The 24,504-nt window shown below is 40.2% G+C and overlaps 1 protein-coding gene across 1 annotated transcript in view; it reads right to left on the bottom strand.

Moving 5' to 3' along the window:
• The window catches only part of Lmln (leishmanolysin like peptidase), a 41,237-nt gene that overhangs the window by 8,846 nt on the left and 7,887 nt on the right, over positions 1 to 24,504 (bottom strand). Inside the window, exons 6-13 of the mRNA XM_051191374.1 lie at positions 22,881 to 23,059; positions 18,170 to 18,275; positions 16,604 to 16,698; positions 12,060 to 12,177; positions 10,873 to 10,980; positions 8,620 to 8,696; positions 2,992 to 3,102; positions 717 to 849 (exon numbers count right to left, since the gene is read on the bottom strand). Of these exons, the coding sequence (XP_051047331.1) occupies positions 717 to 849; positions 2,992 to 3,102; positions 8,620 to 8,696; positions 10,873 to 10,980; positions 12,060 to 12,177; positions 16,604 to 16,698; positions 18,170 to 18,275; positions 22,881 to 23,059 (927 nt within the window). The remainder of the gene's footprint in view (positions 1 to 716; positions 850 to 2,991; positions 3,103 to 8,619; positions 8,697 to 10,872; positions 10,981 to 12,059; positions 12,178 to 16,603; positions 16,699 to 18,169; positions 18,276 to 22,880; positions 23,060 to 24,504) is intronic.

Raw genomic sequence — 24,504 nt, 5'->3', positions numbered from 1 at the left:
TATTGACTTTAATTTTTATGTGTTTACATGTTTTTCTTGCATGTATGTAAGTGTGTTATGTGTGTGCAGGATGCCCCTGGTGACCAAACATTTGCTGGATGAGCTGGCAGTAGAGCTACAGACAGTTGTGAGCTGACGGTGGGTGCTGGGATGGTACCCAGGTCCTCCACAAGAGCCATCTCTCCACTCCCCGTTCATCTTTTAGATCCCACAAATCAAGTCACTTTTAAAACAGAACTTTCACATCTTCTAATTAGCTAGATTAGAGTAACTAAATAATTTTCTTCCAAGAGTTTTGTTTTCTGAATAAATTAGAGAAATTTAAAGATATGTTAGCAATGATTAGGAAGAAAAAGATCACACAGAAGCTGAGGAGTTGACTTGGTGGCTACAGCCTTTCCTGTCAAGGGTGAGGACGCACATTTGACCCTCAACGGCTGGGCATGGGGCAGCCCTGTAATCACTGCTGGGGAGATGGGACTGGAGTCTGGGGCTTGTTTGGCTGCTGTCCCAAGGCATACTAGGTAAGCTAAGCAGCACCTTAGCCTTGAAGTAATGAGGGATCTGCAGGCTTTCCTTTCCTTTTTTTTTTTTTTTTTAAACAGAAAACACCCAGAAAATGACCCAATAAAAAATGGAGGAGATTTACTCTCTTAATGAAAACAGAGATACTTCTGAAGAAGTCGGTTCTTAAAGCTATGCTGGGGACAGGTTACCTGGTACTCTGGTGGTAAAGGGTTAGGAAACCTCTGCAGGTTACACACAGCAACGGCTCTCTGGTCCTGTCTGCAAGTCAACTGCAGTGGGTTACTCCTGAGCGTGTTACAGTATGGGCTCGGAACCTGCCTCCTGCAGACAAGGAAGGCAAACTGGTATCAGGGTACTTTCCACGTCAATGGCCTGTTGGATAAAGGTCTGTACATCGCGGCACCAAATTTGAAAGAAAATATTACAAGTTCACTACAGAGCCCATCTTTTCAGTTATGATCCCCAGAATTTAATGGTTCATAGTAAATTTCAGGTTGTCAAGATTTACCCCAGAGTAGAGGGAATGATGAGCATAGATGTGGAAGACTCTTCTAGATGCTGAGAGCATTTGTACCCTATTAAAGAAAATCCCATTAACCCTTTCTATACCTTCACCAGTAAAATCCTGTTCTCTAGGGCCATACTCTGAATCAAGAAAGTATGAAGTCTCACTTCTACTCCCTGAAGAACAGAACAGATGCATTTTCTCTCTTCCTCATTTAAAGCGTAAGTGGAACCTCTAGACAGCAGAACTAACACAATGGAAGGCATAGAAAAACAGAGAGAAAAGGGACTTCAGGGTTAGAAACCCAGGGTGCTGGGAACTTTCTCAACGACTGTAGAATGGATCAGCCAGATGGCTCTGTGGGTAAAGGCTAGTCCTGTAGTCTGAGTTCAATCCCCAGAACCCACAAAGAACTGGAAACAGAGACCCAGCTCCACAAAGTTGTCCTCTGACAACCACACATGTGCCATGGCACACACACTTCTCCCTACACACAGTATGGACACACACAGTAACTCAGACAGATGAGTTTTTAAAGATTAGTTTTTAAAAACCAATTTTTAATTTTAAAAATTTAAAACAACTAGGAAAATAAGTAAGTAGGAAATCAGCAAAGATGTAAAGGGTTAACACCATGGACCCACAAGACATCATGGTCTTGCCATAGCATTCCACCAAACAACAGCAGACTAGCATTCCTTGCAAATGCTCAGAGAACACACAGCAAGACAAACCCCGTTGAGTCATAATGTATACATTCAGATAAACTGAAATCATTCAGAGTATTTCCTCCACTACAATGGAATCAAACTAGAATTCAAAACTATGACATGAAAAATGTCACACTCCTGAAAACTAAGTGACATACTAGTAAATGATCCACACTTGAGTCAAAGAAGACTCAAGGGGGAAAACATTTGAACTAGATGAAAAGAAAACTACAGCACACTGAAGCTGTGGTTGTGGGGTCTGCTAGAGAGAAAACATACAGGGTTAAAGACATTGAAAGAAGAAATGCCTCTAGTCAAATGGCTTAAGACTGTGGAGTGAGGAGGAAATGACCAGAACAAGCAGAAGGTAATATGTCACAAAGAGCAGAAGCCAACACACAATATCAGTGGATCGAAATGGACCCAGCATGGCCTCGAACTTGCTATGCAGCCAAGATGACCTCTGGAGCAGCAGGATTCCATGTTTACTTCACCACACCAGTTTATATGGTACCGGGGATCAAACCCAGGACTTCCTGCATGCTAGGCAAATACTCTACTAACTGAGCCACATTAAGTAGATTGTTAAGGAAGACCAATTTAAAAAAAAAAAAAAAATCTCTGGACAGAAACAAAGAGAGAAGGTAATTACTACAAACATCCAGTTTCAGAACCCAATCTAGAGAAGATTTATTTATTTTTCAGAGCTGGGGATTGTACCCAGGGCTTTGCACATGCCAGGCAAGCATACTACCACTAAACTACATGCTTAGTCCAGCTCTGGGATAGTAAGAATGAGAGAACATGCAAAAAGCTTAATATATGTCGTATATTATATATGCTTACAAGTTATAACCAAATGTAATTTTCATGGCTCTAGCTACCTTACTGTGAATTCTTTTAGTTTGTCATTCAAAACAACCCTGTAGTTACTTAATTTTTTTTAAGACTTATTTACTGTGTATACAGTGTTCTGCCTGCATGTACACCTGCATGCCAGAAGAGGACATCAGATCTCATTACAGATAATTGCAAACCACCATGTGCTGGGAATTGAACTCAGGACCTTTAGAAGAACAGCCAGTGCTCTTAACCACTGAGCCATCTCTCTAGCCCCAGTTACTTTAGATTTTTATGAAGAACTCACAGAATATTTTCTACACACAGTAGCTGTTATTTGATGCTTAAGATAAAGAACCTAGGTCAGAAATGAACTAAAAAAAGATACACGTGGAAACACGTTCTTACTTTTGCCTCTGCTGATCAATCCAGAATTTACAGCTCTTCCTAACAAATTCACAGCCCATTCCTCGGCCCCAGTCGAGTTTCTCGGCCATGCTGTAATTTGCTTTGTACCAGCTGTGGAAACAATGCAAAGAAAGCACCTTTTACTAACTCTTGCACCTACTACAGATCTCCACAATGGGCGGAGCGATGACTTCAGAGAGGCCCTGCAGGCCACAGCCAAAGCCGAACACTGTACAGCCCTTGCTGCAGGTGGGCTGCTGCACAGGATTGTGAGAAAGGGATTTTTAATCAAAGGCAGTTTAGGCAGCATTGACTCCAGCTTCAGGGAATCCAAAGCCTTCTTCTGGCCGCTAGTGGATACTCACACACATATAGCATAAACATAAACAAATAAAAATAAGCTGTGTGTGTGGTGCATCCTTTAGTCCCAGCCCTGGTGAGACAGAGGGAGGCAGAGCTCTATGAATTTGAGGCTAGCCTAGTCTACAGTGTGAGTTTCAGGCCAGTCAGAGATACACAATGAGACCCTGTCTCAAATAAACGAAACCCCCAAATAAATACAAATTTAAAAACTCTAATCTAGTGAAGAAGACAGATAAACCAAAATACTCTAAATAATGAGCTTTAAAAAAATTTAAAAAGTACTAACAGAAGTGTATTCACAGCAAAACTTACGCTGGTATGGGGACCTGAAGCTTTTATGAGGAAGCCCTGGAAACGGGTTTCCAGGGATTCCTGGGCTACAAGATCATTTAGTGCATTCCAGAAGCCTTCCTTTCAAAAGCAATAGAACAAGGACTGTGCTGTGGGCAGTAAACGTGAATCTTTTCTCAGGAGACTTTGGTTCAGGTTTTATATAAAATTCCAACAGTAGGTTGATAATGACAATGCACTGAGGCACTGTACCAGGGCTTTGCATATAGTAGGTTGGTTAAGTCTCAGAATGAGGGAATAAGGGTCACTGTCACCTCTATTTTACAAGTGAGGAAACTCAAAGGCGCAAACAAGTTAAGTGACAATGCCTAACACTCAGAGCTCTGGCTTCTATGTCTCTATGCACTTTAAAAAGTGAGATCAAATCCACATAACATGAAATTAATCTTTATAATGGGCACATACACGTCTAGGATACACACATGGTCATGTCCATAACTATCTAATTTTAGGACACTTCCATCACCCCCCAAATAAACCATGTTCCCTTCCCCATCTCCCACTCCTGATAAACACTAAACCACTGTTAGTCTGGATCTTTCACTTAACATAATGTTTCTAAGGCCCATATATGCTGTGGTGTATAGCATAATCCCTTGTTTGTTTGTTTGTTTGTTTTCTCTTTTTCAAACTTTAGTGTGGGGAGACACCTTCAAAGTACTAGCAAAATTGAGGGTACAAAGACGTCCTAGATTCTTCCTACCTCTATAGACTCAGTGTCCCTCACCAAAGTTACATATTGGTCACAATCTACATGGGATTGCCATTACTACCAAAATCCATAGATCACATCAGGGTTCACTCAGTATTGCATACCTTTAGGACTATATGTTCTGCCTAGCACGCATGCATAAAATTCCTAAGTTTGATCTCTACCACTACAAGAAAGGAGAAATGAAAGGAGGGAGGAAAGGCATCTATCAAATGCCATGCTACACAGCAGGGTTTAGTGCCCCACCCTGTCTTCTGGATATTTCTTTCTCCTTGCACCAACCCCAGAAACCACCTTTCTTTACACGTCTCCACAGTTTCACCCTTCATCATATAGATGGATTTGCAGTGTGAAGCCTTTACAGATTGGCTTCTCCTACTTAGTATCCATGTCTTCTCATGGTTTGTAGCTTATTTGCTTTTAGTGTTAAATAATTCTTCCTTATCTGCTCTATCACAGCTTGTTCATCCAGTCAATATGAGCATCTGTGTGTAGGCTTTTGTTGCAGGCGTACAATTTCAACTCATTCGGTAAATCTCAAGGAGCATAGCTAGCTGTATGGTAAGAACATCTTTGGTCTTATAAGCAACTACCAAACTATCTTCCAATGTGGCTGAATTATTTTGCTTTACTACTGACAATGAATTCTTGTACTTCATGTCCTTGCTGGGACTTGGTGGTATTGAGAGTGCTGTATATGTAGTCAAGACTCATTAGAGTTTTAATTGGTAGTTTGTTAATGACATGTGATGTCATACATCTTTGCACATATGTGCATTTGCCTCTGCACATTTTTTGAAGAAATACTTTTTGATTTTGCATCTCTTTTTAAATTAAGGCTTTTTCTCTATGGCCTTTTTCTTATTGTGCCATTCACTGTTCCTCTACATATTCTGGATATTATATAGTCACTTGATAAATGATCTGCAAACATATTCTTATTCTATATTATCTTTTTCTTTTCTTTTCGGTTTTTCTAGACAGGGTTTCTCTGTGGCTTTGGAGGCTGTCCTGGAACTAGCTCTTGTAGACCAGGCTGGTCTCAAGCTCACAGAGATCTGCCTGCCTCTGCCTCCCAAGTGCTGGGATTAAAGGCATGTGCCACCATCTCCTGGCCTCTTTTTATTTTCTTGATAATTTTCTCTGAGGTGATATCCAAATGTTCTATTTTTCTTCTTTGGTTGCTGGAGCTTTTGGTGTTAGATCTAAGAATCATTTTCTAATACAGTATCATAAAGACTCATAATTTATTTCAAGTGCTTTACTTTTCAGCTAGTAAGTTAGGTCTTGTCCAATTCTGACCTGGTCCCGGCACTGTTTGTTAAGGTGTTCTTTTCCTGTCGAAGGTCTTGGTGTCTCTGCCAATGCCTGAGCACTACACTTTGGTGAAGAAGCTTCCTGTGGTGTGAGGCACTATGGCAGTGAAACTGCATACTTGTGTAGAATGTGTGAGAAAGGTTTAGATTAACAGACCTAAGAGATGCACATACCAACCAACCAGGGTTATATGTAGATTTTAAACAAATTAGTTTTAAAAGGAGAAAAATAAAGGGTTGTATGATTATGTAACCCTTTTTTAACAAGATACTATAAAATATTAAGAAATTATTAATTTTGTTAATGGTTCCTTTTAAAAGTTCATATATTATAGGAACTTGCAGTGGAATATATAGGAAAAATATATGCAACTTTCAAGATTATAAAGACAACTGCAAATGAGAGAACATATTGCTGGTTCTAAGATATAGGAATGAGAGTCACTGTTTTATATGCATTGTTTTCTCTGCGTTTTGTATTTATTATTAGTTTGTTTCATAATAAAATACTAAAAAAAGTATCCCCAAGATGACAGAAGTATACATGAACTTAAATATTTGTTCTTACTTTATAGAATGAGCCTTTTTTTATTTCAAATTTTACATGCTAATAATGGCTTTCAGAGTTATATCAGCTACCTCCACCCCACACTCCAGGGTGTAAGATCACTGCTTTTTCCTTGGTGTTCTTCCAGAAAGTAGGTGAGCTGCCTGTGGTACACACCTGTAATCCCAGTTCTAGAAAGACAGAGGTAGAGGGAGCAGGAGTTCAAAGGTAGCCTGGGATAATGAACTCTGCCCCTTCCTCCCAAAACAACTGCAGTAACAAAAATCCCACAAAAGAAAACAACAAAATGTAGATTTGTGTAGAGTACCATAAAACAATACCCATGAATCATTGAAACGACTCACACACAATTTCTGCCTTCCTCTTCCCCGGGGTTGAATTTACTTCTGCATGGCAGTGACATGGAAACCATCACTTATGAATTTCTTCCACACCCTGCCTTTACCTATAATACGGCCTGCATCTTCACTCCCACCCCTTCCCCCCAATTAACAGGCAGGGAGCTAATTCCCACCAGAGCCAAGTTCTTTCTCTCATTAAGATAATTCGTTCTTGGCTTTCTAGATCTCACTGATTTTGCACTGTTGGGAAAAAGCTGTCTCAGTCAAATCCTTCCTGACCTAGATTTTTGGCTCTCATTAAACAGAACAGAGAAATTCTCTGTCTCATTATTACTATCACCACTATAACTATTTAATGGGAGCTCTATGCTGGGGACGGAACCTTGAATATGCTAGCCAAGTGTTCTACCCTTAAGCCACTGGGCCCCATTCCTCTCATTTGAATTGAAACTATTCTCAGGGTTACAATGGCCTCTATATTTTGTTATGACCTCTGTACTTTCAAATTATACTTCTGTGGTGGTTTGAATGAGAATGGCTCCCATGAGTTGATATATTTGAATAACTGGTCCCCAGGTGGCAAGGATTTGGGAAGGATTAGGTATGGTCTTGTTGGAAGCATGATACTGGGATGGCGGAGCTTTGAGGTTTCAAAATACTCCTGTGATTCCCAGGGCTCTGTTTCTGCCTCATGGCTGTGAGCAAGATGTGAGCGCTCAGCTGTTCCTTCCTCCACCATCATACACATGAACCCTCTGACCCCACAAGCCAAAGCGAATGCATTCCTTTGTTATATGGCCTTATCACAGCAGCAAAAAAGTAATTTAGACAAACTTCTTTTTTTCAAACTTTTAGTGTTAATTTTTAAAATTTTGTTTACTTTTATATGTATGGATGCTTTGCCTGAATGTATGTCTGTGCACTATACATGTATCTAGTGCCTTAAGAGGCTAGAAGAGGGTGTTAGGTCCTCTTGAACTGGAGTCACAGACAGTTGTGGACTGCCAAGTGGGTGCTAGGAATTGAACTTGGTTTCTCAGAAAGAGCAGCCAGTGTTCTTAACTGCTGAGCCATCTTCCCAGGCCATAAAGTAAATCTTTATACTTTGTTGATCTCTCAAAAGTTAAGGCAGTATCAATTATTTTCATGATATATATATATGGGGTTTTCTTTCTTTCTTTCTCTTTCTTTCCTTACTTCCTCCCTCCCTCCCTCCCTCCCTTCCTTCCTTTTAATTTCTGAGGTAGAGTCTTACTATGCAGTCTAAACTGGACCTCACAATCAGCCTGCGTCAGCCTCTGGAGTACTAGGATTAAAATTACAGGCAGTATCGCCATGTCAGCTTAGTTTCAGGGTTTTAATAATACTTTTATCACTGGTTTTCAAATTTGATGCTATTTTCAAATTTCTTGTAGGCTGTTTTAGAAAAAGCAAGAGGCAATAATGCTCCCACTAAAATTAGTCTGATTTGTTAAGTAGGAGTTACATAAAGCAGTTTATTTAAATATAATATTTCACTCTTTTACCAGAGAGATCCATTCATTTAAAAACTAGGAATCTTACAGGAATGGTGACACTAACCTTTAATCTCAGCAGTTGGGAGGCAGAGACAGGTGGATCGCTGTGATTTTGAGGCCAGGCTGGTCTAAGTACCAAGTTCCAGGCCAGAGGAACCATACACAGTGAGACCCTGTATCAAAACACAAAATAAAACAACAACCAAAATTCTAGGAATTTATATACCACTCATTTGATTAAGTAATTTAAAACTATCTAGGTTAGTTTTTCGTTCATATTAGCATGGCTTCATAGTATCTTAGATTTTGTTATATTCATTCTGTTATATTAAGAACAAACTGCACAAAAGTTAATCAATCAGTAAGCACATTTTGCTTTGGAATATCAACATTTTCTTATACTTTATTTTGAATACTCATTTCATTTTATAAACACATCATTTTCTCACAGCCATCTTACCCAGTGTCCTCCATTAATGCCAGAGTGATTCGAGAGAGGACTCGGTTCTGGGTGTGAGAACCAGTCATTGCTTCATTCTGAAAATTACCAACAGATTTTATTAGATGACAACTCTATGACTCCTATGAATAATTAAGATGTTCCATGTGGGTAAATATTTACTAGAAAATGTGCAAATATAAAATCTTTTAAAGCATCTAGATAGATGCTCTGCCTGAAGTCTCCATCACGTCTCATTTCTCCATGGTGATGACAACCAGTGGTGAAGACTTTCTGATGACAAAACGAACACAAGTATCCATGCAGTGAGGAGCTCAATGTAAACAGTTTACTCTTCCTAAGGGAGTGCTGGAGACAAGTGGTTAGGAGGGATGCTTACATGGATTTGCAAAGAAAATGCTTTCCTAACTCTCAACTTTATGATCACAGAAGCCTACACTAATGTGCAAAAAGCATGGCAGAACCAGGGGATCAAAGATCAGGGCAAAATAACCAGTTGCCAGTACTTTAATTTCCTTCCCAGGATTCCTACCAGAAAGCCACATCCTGGTAGGGCTCCAGGACAGCTGGGCCACTCTAGTGTTCTTTCCCCATACCTTAACATCACCCTTTAATACAACATTCCATGGAAACAATGCTCATCTAAGAGAAAAAAAGAAGCTAATAAAATTGCTATTCTCAGATCTTCTACTGAAAAGTATATAAAATTTCATTTTTTGGCTAGTCTACAGCTTCCAAGGAAATCACTTAAGGAAATTCCTTAAGGAAAATACAAAGACAGACACTCTCACGGGAAAAGGGAGGGTATGTGCTTTCATAAATGTTCACCATTGCTGCTCTTTGGTGACCTAGATCACAGCACCTCAGCACAAGTAGACACTCATTCTTCCCAAGCCGATGACCTTCAGCCATGAGCTCTATCTGTGGCAACTATCCAAACAGCTCTTAAAGAAGAAATATACTTTCTAACCAAGGCATCTCACTTCAGAGTGAATTTTAGCTCCAGATTCTTTCTATATAAATGAATGTGACCTGGGATTAACTTTCTGGCTCTATTCCTCTGAAACCTAATAACGATAGGACATTTCCTGGCAATAATACATAAGCGGAAAGGCCTGCTGATGCACCTTTGGGCTTGGGAGTACTATAAATGAACAGGGATACCCATTAGGAAGTCACAGTTTGAGATGTCATTGTGTAAAGTAACTACTGGGTGTATCCCTTATGGAGTCTGAAAGGTTACATCTGTAGAACCACTAAAAAGATAATAGCTCCTATTTGGGTCACAGTACACTTAAGCCAAACCATATCTTACATCCGAGGAGGAGTTTTGTGTTTCTGTACTGCAGATGTGGGAGAGAGGCACTGCTGACAGCCTGCCTGATTCTTCTGTGCTGGCATGTTGTGTGTGCTAATATCCTTCTATCGAACTGCCCCAACATGGCCTGACAGTGTGATTGTTTAGTTGAACCAAGAATGTCCACTACTCCACCACCTGGAGGGCATGCATACTAGTTGCTCATCACATCTTTTTCTGACACAGGTTCTTACTATGTAGCTCTGGCTGGCCTGCAACTCATTACATAGACCAGGCTGGCCTCAAACTCACAGAGCTCTACCTGCTTCTGCCTCCTAACTGCTGGAACTAAAGGCACCCCTACACCTAGCTTACATTTTATTTTTAAATTATGAAAATGTAGGAGTAGAGATATATCTCCAAAATAAAACAATTGTCAAGCATGCACAAGGCTGTGGGTTCAATACCCAGTACCACAAAAGCAAAAACAACAGTTATTTTAGTCTGGCATGGTGTACACATCTACTCAGCGTTCAGAATCCAAAGGCAGAGGAAAGAGTATTGCTTTAAGTTTAAGGCCAGCCTGGACTACATAAGAAGACACTGTCTTAAAAATTAGAAATTATTATTTAAAATATAATGTGCATTAACACAGGCTTGTTTCATTTATATACTATAATATTATATTATACAGCCCTTAAAAATGAGGAGCTCCATGTGTAGTAGTCTATGCTGCTAATGTAAGTTTCACCTTCTTACTCCATAGCCTGTTTAAATAATCTCCATTCTAAAGGAATTTTAGAATTACTTGAGCTTGATTTACTCTAGTACATTCATTCTACTTCCAGATTCCCTCTGTATAATAAACAAATGTTTTACACAGAAACACATTACATAGTATTGAATCATGTGCACCAGTTACGTTAGAAATAAACATTGCGCAGGACTGAACAGACCTCCAGCAACCGCTTCTCCCAGTGGTTGAGCTCAGTGCCCATCCCGCCTTGATTTTCAAGCTCCATCCCCTCTAGAACTGGACAGTTGAAATGCCTCCGCGCTTCTTCCTGAGAGTCAGAGAAACAAATACCACGAGAGCATGGTGAGACACAGCACTCACCACAAGTTATTATAAAGTCATACCAAATATCAGCTTGATGAGATTTTAATGTAGTTAAATACTTTGATATTACCACATTCTTCTTGGCTAGAAAACTATTACTTCTCTTAATATTTTTTCTCTCTTTGAAGATTTTATTTATTTATTTATTTCTGGTTTTTTGAGACAGGGTTTCTCTGTATTGCTTTGGAGGCTGTCCAGTTACTAGTTTTGTAGACAAGGCTGGCCTCGAACTCAGAGATCCGCCTGCCTCTGCCTCCTGAGTGCTGGGATTAAAGGCGTGCACTATCTACTACTGGCTGAAGATTTATTTCAAAAACGTGTGTGTGTGTGTGTGTGTGTGTGTGTGTGTGTTCATGTATACAGGCAAGAGGGTATCAGAACCCTTGAAGCTAGAATTGCAGGCATTATTTGTAAGATTCCCAGCTTGATACATGGGTGATGGACTCTGGTACTCGTGGCTGCACAAAGAACACTCTTAGACACTGAGCTCTCTTTTCATGTTTCATCTATAAGGGACATATATTTTTACATATAGTGGCACATGATTATTATTAGAGGCAAGATCAGGAGTTCAGGTCATCATTACCTGCAGAGAGTATAGCCTGAGCTACGTGTGACCCTGCCTCAAAAAAACACACAAAAAAATGTCACATCAAAAAAAAAAAAAAAAAAAATTAGAGCTGGGTGGTGGCATACACCTTTAATCCCAGCACTTGGGAGGCAGAGGCAGGTGGATCTCTGTGAGTTTGAGGCCAGCCTGGTTTACAGAGTGAGTTCCAAAGCAATACAGAGAAACCCTGTCTTGAAAAAAAAAAACAAAAACAAAAAAAGCAGTGGGCTGGATGGGGATGTACTGCCAAATTTTCACTTCCTCCCCTCTGTCTTAGCTCGCTGCTTTATTAAATTGTCTTCCTACATTTTCTTTACACATTAAAATTTAAGTACACATCCTTAAACAGAAATTACCAGTAAAGCAAGGACCATAATCAGAAATGAGACACAAGGAGGTTCAATAATACTCACAACAACACGAGGTGTTACTAAGAGATATACAGTGTGCCGAACTATCTTATTATTTCGCACATTCCACAATCTCTCCACTTTTCGAACGACTTTGTCACTCCACTGATACAATCCAAGACTGTAATTACAGAATAAAAGACAGTCATTTTGTCTGTTTATTACAACTGTAAAAGTATTTATGAATAACAATATGAAATTGAAATACTTGAGAGTTTATTATGTATCATTTCCATGTAATGTACTTATAAGCATTTTCTTTCTTGAGACAGGATCTCACTATGTAGCCCTAGCTGGCCTGGCACTCACTGTGTAGGCCAGGCTAGCCTTGAACTCACAGAGATCCACCCATCTTTGCCCCCCAAAGACTTCAATTACAGGCATATACTACCACATCCAGGTTCACAAGGATTTTCTAACAGTCTCTTGTAAGGCAAAAAGGCAGAGGCTTAGAGAGATGAAATAACTTATTCAAGTTCATACAGCAATACTGAGCTGGTGGTACAACAATGAATTAACTACATCCATCTCTCCTTTGACTTTCAAGAGATCCAGCCCAGGATGTTGTAGATGCAAGGCAAGCCCTCGGCCGCTGACTAGACCCCAGTCCTCAGTGACTTCTTCTCACAAGTTTATTGCATGAAAAAAAGAAAAGAGGAGGAGGAGTAAAGTAAGTAAAGAAAAGGAACCAAGGTAGAGACAGACCCAAGCATGTAAGAAACTGAACAAAAACTGCTGCTGATTTAATGAAAACATGATTTCACTGTTGTGCGCTAAAATTGGTTATCCACTAAGGAAAACAATTATTTCATGTCAGCTACAAAATTAATTTCTGGAAAGTTCTCAGGAAAAAACTCTGGCATGAAATCAATGAGAACTTGGCCAAATCAACGTTTCCAGAGCCCTGGAAATAAGCAAAGGGCTGCATCAATTTGAGAAGCCCTTATTCATGAAAGATGGATGAGTTTCATGAAGAATGCTAGTGCTGAGACTCCCATCCCTTGTCTACAATTTCAAGGCCACTATGAAAACCAATAAACCAGGATGGTGGCAGCAAAGAGGACTTTGAAAAAATGCATGATTCACTATTTCAGTCTAAGAAATGCTGTTTAGATCCAAGGACACAAACAGATGGAAAGCAATTTAAAAGATGCACTATGTAACTAATTCCCTGAAGAAGGTTGTAGTGGCTAACATCTAAAGAAAGAGATGTGAAACAAAGTTATCCTTAGAGACAAGAATATCCAACAATAATAAAAGGGCTTACAGAAGAACCCAAAAAATATTTCCACCAACACTAATGCCATCAGATGCAGATGGATAAAGTTCAGTTGGTACAGTGCTTGAGCTGAGTTTGGCCCCCACCGCATCATGTAAACTGACTATGGTGGCACATACCTATAATATGGAATTCAAGGTCATCCTTGGCTACATGTAAGTTCGAGGCTAGCCAGGCACATTAGGCCTTATCGGGGGAGAGGGGAACCAGTTACTTTTATATTTATTGCATAACATATCTGTTTATCTACTTCCAATTTTGAGTTTTGTTTTGTTTGTTTGTTTGTTTTGAAGAGACACCTTATTTTGGACTATGGTTTTAAAAGTGGATACAATCCATTGTGGTGAGGAAGTCTTGGCAATATGAGTGTGACCCAGTTGGTCACATTGCATTTGCATTATAGGGAGCAAGATTAACCCAAGACTGTCTCAGAGGCCCCAAAGAAAGGACAAAGGGAACTTCAGTTCTGTGTCTTTGTCCAGGAGTAGACTTGGCAAGGCCAGTCTAGAACTAAAGCCAGTGCCTCATAGGAGTCAAGGATGCTATTTTAGGGACGTGACTCTCCCCCCCCCCCATGCAATGGTTATCAGTCCTTAGTCAGCTGTAGCTAGGTATCCCATGTTTTTTGTTAACACTGTCCTAGCTCTCTGCTGACCCTGGCCATTTCCCCCCACAAATAGTATAGACAATGCTATATTTCTTAATAAACTTTCTTGGCATAATTTATCAGCTTATGCAAGACCTCCTGGTCCCAGCTATTGGAAGACAATGTTTAAACATAATGAACAAAGCAAACAAAAAACAGTTTTTAGTTCATTAATCAACCAATGTTCTGTTCTCCATTCATCCTTCAAGGGTAACAGCTTCTCTCAAACCTTACTCCCTTTTGCTTTGTTTCTTTCTTTTTTTTTTTTTTTTTTGTTTGTTTGTTTGTTTTATTTTAAAGAGGTTCTCATATAGTATAGGCTGGCCTTAGACTTGCTATGTAGCAGAGGTTGGCCTTGAGCTCCTTATCCTACAGCCTCCGCCTCCCAAATTCTAGGGTTACAGGTATAAACCACCAAGCCCAGCATATGAATGGTTTCTCCAAACAGGCTAGAGCCAAATCCAATTCTTGATGCCTAACAAGTGAATTTATTACTCTGGTATCTACAATTTAACTAGAAGATTTCATCAAGTATCAGCAGCTTCCCTTGACCTTGACATCCATCACTCTCCCACTGCAGAGAGTATGCTAATCTCATCATTTACATTTTACATCAGGACCGGACCAGTACTGTTTTCAAAGACCAGACTTCTTCCACACTGCCAAACAAAAGGCACATTCTAGAAAAATAACCATTCATACATTAACAGTTTGTTCCTTTGTTGTTGTCTTCCCAACTTTGGTTCTCTGAGATGAGGTCTCATGTAACCCAGAATTGATTATGTAGCAGAAGCTGACCTTGAACTTCTAATCTTCCTGCCTCTACCCAACCCCCAAGTGTGGAGGTTACAGGTATGGGTCACTACCACTGCCTAGAATTTTGTACTTCATAATTACTCTAAAAATACTAAAAATAAGTCAGGTGAGGTGGAACACACCTTATTCCCAGCACTTGAGAAGCTGAGGCAGGTAGGTATCTGAATTTGAGGCAAGTCTGGTCTTCAGAGCGAGTTCTAGGACAGCCAAGGCTACATAGAGAAATCCTGTCTCAAAAAACAAAACAAAACAAACAAAAAAACCCAACAAGAAAGAAATAAATACGAGCTGGAGAGATGGCTCAGCGGTTAAGAGCACTGGTTGCTCTTCCAGAGGTCCTGAGTTCAATTCCCAGCAACCACATGGTGGTTCACAACCATCTACATGCCAGATCTATACATAATAAATAAATCTTTTTTAAAAATTAAAAAAATAAACAAATACACACTAATAGCATTAACTATTTTACTGGAGAACTTTGTAATTAAAGCAAAATATACATAAAACAAGTCATAGAAGGGTTAATTAAATTTTTTATTCTTTTTTATTAACATGCTTGTGTGTGTCTATATATGTGTATATCACTTATGTGCAGGTACCCAGGGAGACTACAGGAGGGGGTCAGATCCTCTAGAATTCCAGTTACAAGCAGTTACGGGCCTCCTGATACTGGTGCTGGCAATAAAACTCAGGTCCTCTGGAAGAGCAGCAAGTGTTCTTTAATTGCTGAGCCTTCTCTCCAGTTCCAAGTGTTTTTTGTTTAATTCAAAAATTATTTATTATTATTATTAGTGTGTGTATGTATGTTTGTATTATGTGTTATATGTGTGTTTGTTAAGCTTGTACAACAAGCACTTTCCTGCTGAGTCATCTTGCCGGCCCCAGATGAACTGTTACTACCTCCACTGTGTTAGTACCCTAAGAAAGGGAGGGATGGGATCAGTCAGCACCTGGGAAGTTTCCCTGTGACACTGTTCCATCATAGCTACTTTATAGCAGTTAGCAGACTGCTCCTTAAAATGAAGCCCTTACCTTTTATTATTGCCAGTATCTGATTTCCATATAAGTGGACTACTTGAGTTATTTTGCTTTATACTATACCTGAGTAGTTTACCCATGTTTCTGCAAACAGCAAAGGATTTTGCTGGTGCTGGGACAAAACCTATGACCTCATGTGCACATGTTCTACTACTAAGCTACACCCTAGCCAATAGTGTGCTCTTTTTAGTATTATGTAGCTTTTGGTTTTATGAACATAATAAAATTTACTTATTTAACCTAATTTTGATAGATTTTGAGGTGGTTTATAGTATTTGGCTGTTAATAACAAAATTGTCATGAATATTTTCAAGTGTTATTATGGCTATGTGCCCTTATTTTAGATATCTATTTTTACATACATGCAGACTGATGGTGATTGTCTTGTGACTGTTATTTTCTACAAAGCTGATAAGCTGTTCTCAGCATTTCTTAGCATTGCTCATTTTAGATCCTGAACCTCTTAAAACACTGCTACTTTAGTAGGCTAAATAAATAAAACCCCAAACGTGACCACGCCATGTTTTCCCATAACCTAACTATACGGTAAAGTGCAATGTGTTATAATATGGTGGGAAGACCCCTGAGTGTCAAGGGTATCCTGATCCTCTGAACAAGCCAACTCTTAAGTGCATCTTGTCTTAGCGTTTACAGTTACTTTGGGTTGGCCATGCAGTCATTGTTCACCACATGGCCGATGCTGTGATTCCCGGGTTCTAGTCCTAGCATCCTCTGAAGAAGATGAACATGAATGAAAATAGCAAATACCTATAGTTGAAAGGTGGGAGGCCATCTGCAGACCGTGGTGTCAGGGGAGTTCCATCTTGATCATGGTAGAATGCAAAAAGTCCAGCAGAGAAACCCTGGAAGAAAGAATCCAGAGTGTCCTACAGTACAATGTTAAGTTCCAGCACAGACACAATAGCATCCACCATCATGGAGGTGTTGGGTGCTACTCAGCTCTGCAGAGGTTACCCCAGACCTCAACTCAACAGCAAGTAAGGGTGCTGCATTGACAGTCTAAAACACTGAACTACTTGCTGTTAACACTCTAGATGCCATGGAGCTGGAGTTAGGGGTATTAGGAACTGAAAGAGCAGTATGCATTTTCACCCACTGGGGCACCTCTCCAGCTCACTGATGTAAATGTTTTCTGAAGTACATTATATATTCTAAATTTGTTTCCAGGCTATACATATCAGTGCTATGTTATCATGATACTTCCAGGCACACACCACGGAGCATGGGGAATTATATTTTCTATAGATGAGTTAGTATTTTTCCTATTGGAGACCCTATCAGGTATCATTTCCAAATGTGGAACAAAAGCTGAAAATGTAAAAGTGGCACAATGAATTGCAGGACCAGTATCAGACTTAAAAAGAGAAACTCATTATCCACTTTATACTGAACACAACCCAAGGCACTATGGACAATGATAACAAGGACATTTCTGGCTATCTTTCTCACCCAAATTTACTAAGTGCCTAAATGCAGCCACTACTACTGAAAATTATTAACAATATTGAATGCAATAGGGAGCTAGGCATCAAGTACACTCCTAATAGCATCTATAAAAGCTCAATGTCTTCCAGGTGGTGGTGTGGTGGGATTAAGGTGGCCCTTAATCCCAGCACTTGGGAGGCAGAGGCAGGCGATCTTTGTGAGTTCAAGGCCAGCCTGGTCTACAGAGCAAGTGCCAGGACAGGTTGCAAAGCTACACAGAGAAACCTTTTCTTGAAAAACCAAAAACAAAACCAAAAAACCCAAAAACAACAACAAAAAGCTCAATGTCTAATCCTCAAATTGTCATTATATACACATCCATCCATCTACATTTGTGTGTGTGTGTGTGTGTGTGTGTGTGTTAGAGGCAGTCAGGCATGCAGCTCAGTTGGTAGAATGGCTATCTGATGTGTATGAAACCCTAGATTTAATCCCCAGCACTGCATACACTGGGTACCGTAGCACACCCTTGTAATCATGGCCTCAAACTTATTGCAATCTTCCTGTCCCAGCATCTCAAATGCTGGAATTACAGGCCCGAGCCACCACACCTGGCCCTAAAATGCTTTTCTTTAGAAGTTTAACCATCTCTTCAACAGTCCTACTTATGCAATGGAAATGTTTGTTTAACTGTAAATTATACCAGATAGCAAAATTCAACCTACCATTCTGACCATCAAAAATTCCTATTGACAAAAACATAACTAACCAGGTTTTACCGAACATGAACCTAAGAATTCACATATCATTAAAAACATGTATTAAGATGACAGAATAAACAACAAATCAACAGTCTGAAGGCAAGGGCAGAAGTTAAATGGCATTTACCAGGGCATGAATGATCTCATGTTTCACTGTGGACAGCATCCCAATAAACTCTTGTGGTTGGGTGGAGATCATATTTGGACAGAGGTTAGCATATCCTGCTATCGGCCTGTTAAAATAAACATGACATTTTTCACTATATCCCAGAGTAGTATTTACAATATTTGCTAACCTATATTTCTCTATGAAAAACAACAAGGACATTATTTATCACATGCAATTTTATAGCTAATTCTAACTTTTTTTTTCTGTCAAGGCCCACACTCACACCTTTTGCTTTCCAGTGGCATGGAAAAAATGGCACCTGCTTTTTGGAGGAAAATGGGAGCTTCATAGGATTTTCAAGTGTTCAACACCCTGAGTAATGACACCATATATACCGATGTCTTTCAAAGACGTAGCAAACAGACCATGTGAAGAAATCTAAGCTTCCCTCTACCCTTGCTTTAGCAGTTTACTGTGGAAATGCCATAGAGCTCACTAAGTTATAGTTGCCTACTTATAATGAACATTTGTCCTATTTAAAATAGCTGGAGTCGAAGGCCTGGACCATTAGGCTTTGTTTAAAGGAGTTTCTGGAAGGAACAGGTCCACATGGCTTTTCTCTAGCATGAATCTCCACTCCAGCCCCTCCCACCCCACTCCCCTCCAGCTTCCCTTTTCTTTCTTGTTTTCTGGCTGAATTCAGGGCCTCACACATGCTAAACAATTACTCTATCACTAAGCTACATCCTCAACACTTTCCCCCCCCCCCCATTTTGATACAGGATCTTGCGAAATTACAAGATCTACTATGCTAACCCAGGCATAGTAGCTCATGCCTGCAATTCTAGCACTTGGGAAACATTAGCAGGAGGATCATTTTGAGTTCAGGCCAGTCTGGAGTCTACATGGTAAGTTTCATGGCAGCCATGCCTACATACCAAGAAGCTTTCAAAAACAAACAACAACAAACTAACCTTCAACTCTGAATTTGCCTGAACTAGCCTTCCAAGTTGCCAAGATGGCAAGCATACACCTATCTCCACCCAAAGAGAGTCCCCTACCTCTTTATTTGGCTAAAATCCTAACACTGCTCTGGCAGCAGCTAAAATTTTACTTCTTTAAAAGAGGTCTTCCTTTCCAAATCAAGTGAAATGATATTCCTTATAATTCTTTCCATTTGTTCTATGCTACAGGATCTTGAATGAAGTATGTATCACATTTTAAAACAGCATGCTTACTTGTAGGTCTTCATACAATCTGTGAATTGCAGGAGGCAAGCACACAAGTGTGCTTGTTCCCCTTCTTTGCTAGCAGTATAATCAGCCTGTCATGGGCATAGACTCACACGACAGAGTTCTCTAGACTCATAATACTGGTTGGGTGTGGCATCCATGCCTTTGTAATCTCAGCACTTGGGAGGAGCAGGAGGATAAGGAATGCAAAGTCATCCTCATTCAAACCATAGAGTGAATGAGTTCCAGGCCAGGCAGGAGACGTGAGACTGTATCTCACTGGGGTGGGGAGAACTAAAGATAGAGGGCTGCCCTTTGTCCCACATCACCATTCCCAGAAGAAAACAAATCCTTCCCCAGGTGTGACCAGTTCCACATTCCCTGGTACAAAGACTATTCACTCTTTTACCTATTCACCCATACCAAATGTGATCAAACATTAAAGTGTAACAAAACTGAAGCACACCTCTCCTGTCTGCCAACTACACTGAATCCTCTCAGCACAAGACAAGCAGATCCAGTAGGTGCTCTTAGCAGCACCAGATGCAGAAACAGATGAACTAACCTAGAGTCAGTCAACCTGGGATTTTATATCCTTTCTGTTATCATTCAGGCAAATGCAAACTCGCCGGCCCCTTGTGGACCTGGCAGAGTGGTCACCCTTGCACACATGGCCGGCAGTACTGTGGCTCTGTATGCAGGTGCAAAGGTCCCTTTAAGAGACAAGCTCCACCCACTCCTGCTTTTTCTTTCCCCCATTTCTTTGAGGAGGCAGACAGGTCTCTATCCTTCCTTCCCTTTTTCCCTCCCTCTCTCCTCTTCTTTCCCCTCTCTCCTTCCCTTTCCCCAGTAAAACTTCCTTCCCATGTAAGTTCTGTCTGCCTGGCATGTTTGTCCCTCACCCACCACAGGAACCGCCAAAGGTCTCACCAGTGCAGCCCTCACTCATCCAGGCAAGTCATCTTGATCCTAATATATAAAGTCCAGCATAGCTTTTACAAAAGTTTTAAAAAGCTTATGGTATAAAAGAATATGCTCTAACAATAACAATGTAGAAATATATAAAGAGGCTGGAGAGATGGCTCAGCAGTTGATATCATGGGCTATTTTTCAAAAAGACCTGGTTCAATTCCCAACACTCACACAGTGGCTCACAACTCATCTATAACTCTGCAGTCACACAGCAAATAAATGGTGTACAGAAATATTTGCAAACAAAGCACCCATATGCACAAAATAAAAGCAAACCTTTTTTGAAAAGAAATACATAAAGAAGATAGTAAAAATGCCCTTGTTACTCCCCACCTCTTGTAATGTCCAACATCAGAGGCAACTACTATTGGCAACAGTACCATGCATGTTATTTTCAAGCCATCTTAGTTTGCCCAAGACTCAACAGTTTCCTCTGTCTCCTCTAACACCGGACATTCAGTGTTATAGTCAGGACAGTCCTAGACAAACTGGAATGACTGGAAAGTCTGTCTTTCTAAGTCTTTTTCTCAGAGCATCCATATTCAGACAGGTATTTTGTTGTTGCAATGTTCTTTCAACATTTTATATTTTAAAAATGCAATTTTTTGTATGCAAACCATACAGTTTAGTTCAAATTGAAGAAAAGAACTATTATCTTGTAGCACTAACAAGTCAAAGTGTATTACTCAAACATATTCCACTGCTGAGAGGTGGTGGCTCATGCCTTTAATCCCAACACCTAGGAGGCAGAGACAGGTGTGTCTCTGTGAGGGTGTGCCACAACCCTCTGGCTAAACTTATTTTCATAGGATTTGTTTTTCATTTTATGTGTATGAGTGTTCTGTCTGCATGTATGTATTGCACATGTGTGCCTGGTGTCTGCAGAGGTCTGAAGTGATCTGATCTAGAATTGGAGTTAAGTGTGGTAGCGAGCCATGTGAGTGCTAGGGACTGAACTGGCACCCTCTGCAAGAGTAAGAGCTCTTAATCACTGCTGCATCACTCCAGACTCTGGAACTAGAGGGTCACACACAAGCAATTATGAGTAGGCCTGGTGGGGGTGCTTGAGATGGAACTGGAATCCTCTGGCAAAGCAATTATATAATCCTAGCCTCCCAGTCATCTCTCTAGTCCCCCTAACTTATTTTTTGTTGGATTCTCTGTAACAACAGTGAGAAGGAGAAACAATCACATCGCAGTGACTCACTGCTTTTCACAATGCATGCTTACTTCCTCAGGCCCTTCACGAAAATAAATTAATACATGAATACACCAAAGAAAGAAAAGATAAAAACTCTCCAAAGTCAAGGAATCTTTGGCAGACAAAATGGTCATGAAGTGCTCATGAATTAAACATGCTAACTTCTGAACGTCACCCTGTGACACTCTTGAATCAGAGGTTCTCAACCTTCCTAATACTTCCACCCTTTAATACAGTTCCTCATGTTGTGGTGACCCCCCAGCCATAACATTATTTTTACAGCTACTTTATAACTGTACTTTTCCTACTGTTATGAACTGTAATATAAATATTTTTGGAGCTAAAGGTTTGCTAGAGAACAGGCTGAGAACCACTGCTTTAAGTCATGTGAGAGTTTACTACTTCTGTCAACTAGTTTTCTGGTGTGTAGCAGCCAATCTTTTATGCATGCAATCAATTTTTTTGGGGGGTGGGAGGAGTTGAGACAGAATTTTTCTATAGCTTTGAAGCCCATCCTGGAACTTGATTTGTAGAGCAGGCTGGCCTTGAACTCACAAAGATTAGCCTGTTTCTGCCTCCTGAGTGCTGGGATTGAAGGAGTGTGCTACTGCCACCACCACCTGGCTGTAATCAATTTCAATTGACTTACCTGGTAAGTAAGATGTTAATTTGGTGGGTAATACAATAAAATACTAGAATATTCTTATATTTGTACAGTGTAAGATGTTAAAGGTAAAATTTAAAGTTCAAATTATTTCCTTAAAGAAGAATTAACATTATAATAAAATTCTCATCTTTTGTGCTTTGTTTTGTTTTTTAATCAGAAATTCTCTCTTGATAGTATTTTTTTTTTCTTTTTGTTTTTTTTTTTTTTTTTTTTTTTTGTGGGAAAAAGGCAAGAGGCTGAGAGGTGGCCCAGCAGTGAAGAGCAATGACTGTTCTTCTAGAGGATCTGGGTTTGATTTCCAGCATCCACATGGTGTCTCACAACCGCCTGTGAATCCAATTTCAGGGAATCTGAAGCCTGACTTTCTCAGGTCCCTACTTTCTCAGGTCCCTGCACACATGTGGTACACGTACGTGTACACACACACACACACACACACACACAAACACACACACACACCCTCAGGCATACATATATACCCACAAAGAATAAGTAAACACATTCTATTTTTAAAGAAAAGAGGAAAAAGTCAAGTGAAGTTTTTCACTTTCTTACCTGTAACAATTTATTTCTTAGTCCTAAAAGCAACTGAGCAGATGCAAAATTCCTTCATAGTATACCAAAGCTTTTGGGAAGTGGCTTCAGAGGAACGCTTACCTGTCCATTTTTGCCTCCTGCTGACAATAGGCTGCATAAGAGATGATGTTTTCATGGCTGCATCTCTCAGTGGCCAGAGCACCAACATAGAGGATGAAGTCTGCATCCTGGACACCCTCTTGGTCTAGAACACCCACTGCTCCGCAAGGCCACTTACCCTCTCGGCAGACTCTGCATTGCTGCACACAGGCGAACAGAAAAAGCAGACCAGACACTGGGTTAGCTGAGTGGCAGGGTCAGGCGATTACAGACTGGAGGTTCACATTATTCAGCTTTCACTTATTCTCCCTACACCAAGTCAGGAATTGAGCAGGTATGCGTTGCAAACCTACAGTCCTGGTACTTGGGAGGATGAGCAATGAGGCAAGACTTCTAGGTCATCAACAAAGCAAGGCTCACAAATCCCCCCTCTTTCTCTCTGTTCTGTTGTTTCCTCTTTAGAATTTATTCCACTATTATTATTAACTGATGTGGGCAGCCCAGCCCACTGTGGGTGGTGCCATCCCCAAGCAGGTGCAGCATCCTCCACGGTTCCTGCTGTAGTTCCTTGGAATACCAACGGAGTCTGTCCTTAAAGTGCTTGCCCTGATGTCCTTTAATGATGGACTATAACCCAGCCACAGAAATGACAGTCAAACACTCTCTGACTTTCCTACACACTAGGAATGGAACACATGGTAGGCAGTGTTCTACCACTGACTTATGTCATATACATAATTTTTGCAATTTCCTTTGGATATGACTATATCAAATCTAATTAATAATAACTTTCACCCTATTGGAAAGTGTTTCCCATTATACAGAAATATGGGTTGGTGAGACTGTGTGGCAGTAGAAGCAATGTTGCCAAGCCGGACCTGAGTTTGAGCCTCAGACCCTACATGGCGAAAGGACGGGTCTGACTTTCAAACCAATGCTTCTGGCTTCCACACACATGCCATGGCACAAACACACAAACAAATAAATGTAATCAAACAAAAAAAGCAAGTAGCTGGGGATGGTGGTATATACCTTTAATCTCGGCATTTGCGAGGCAGAGACAGGTAGATATGTGTATAAAAAAAATAAAAAAAAAAGCCAGCCTGGACTCTATAGAGAATTCTGAGATAGCCAGGACTACATAAATACCCTATCTCAAAAAATCAACAATAAATAGTAAAGCTGAAGAGTTAAGAGTATCACAGACTGATTGCTCTTGCAGAGAACCCAAGTTCCGTTCTTAACACTCATGTAAGATTGCTCACATCTGCCTGAAAATACAGCTCCAGGGGATCTGATTTCTACGACCCTCCCTGGGCACCTAGGCTCATATCCTTATTCACATATACATATATTAAATTAAAAATACAACTTTTTACAAAAGAAAGAAAACGAGGACTAGGGAAGGTTCAAAGGTTAAGAATACTAGCTGTTCTTCCAGAGGATCCAGGTTTGACTCTCAGCACCCAGACAGCAGCTCACAACTGTCTCTAATTCCAGTTAGAGGGGATCTGATGTCCTCTTCTGGCCTTCCCAGGCACTGCACACACAAGGTGCACAGATAATTATGCAAAAGAAAAAAATTATCATTTTGAACTGTATCTAGATTGTTTTGTGTGTACATTCTTGCAGATATTCCTTCTTC

This window comes from Phodopus roborovskii, unplaced genomic scaffold (assembly GCF_943737965.1).
Source record: "Phodopus roborovskii unplaced genomic scaffold, PHOROB, whole genome shotgun sequence".
Lineage (NCBI taxonomy): Eukaryota > Metazoa > Chordata > Mammalia > Rodentia > Cricetidae > Phodopus > Phodopus roborovskii.
The sequence above is the reverse complement of the archived record's forward strand: the minus strand, read 5'-3'. Positions and strand labels throughout refer to the sequence as shown.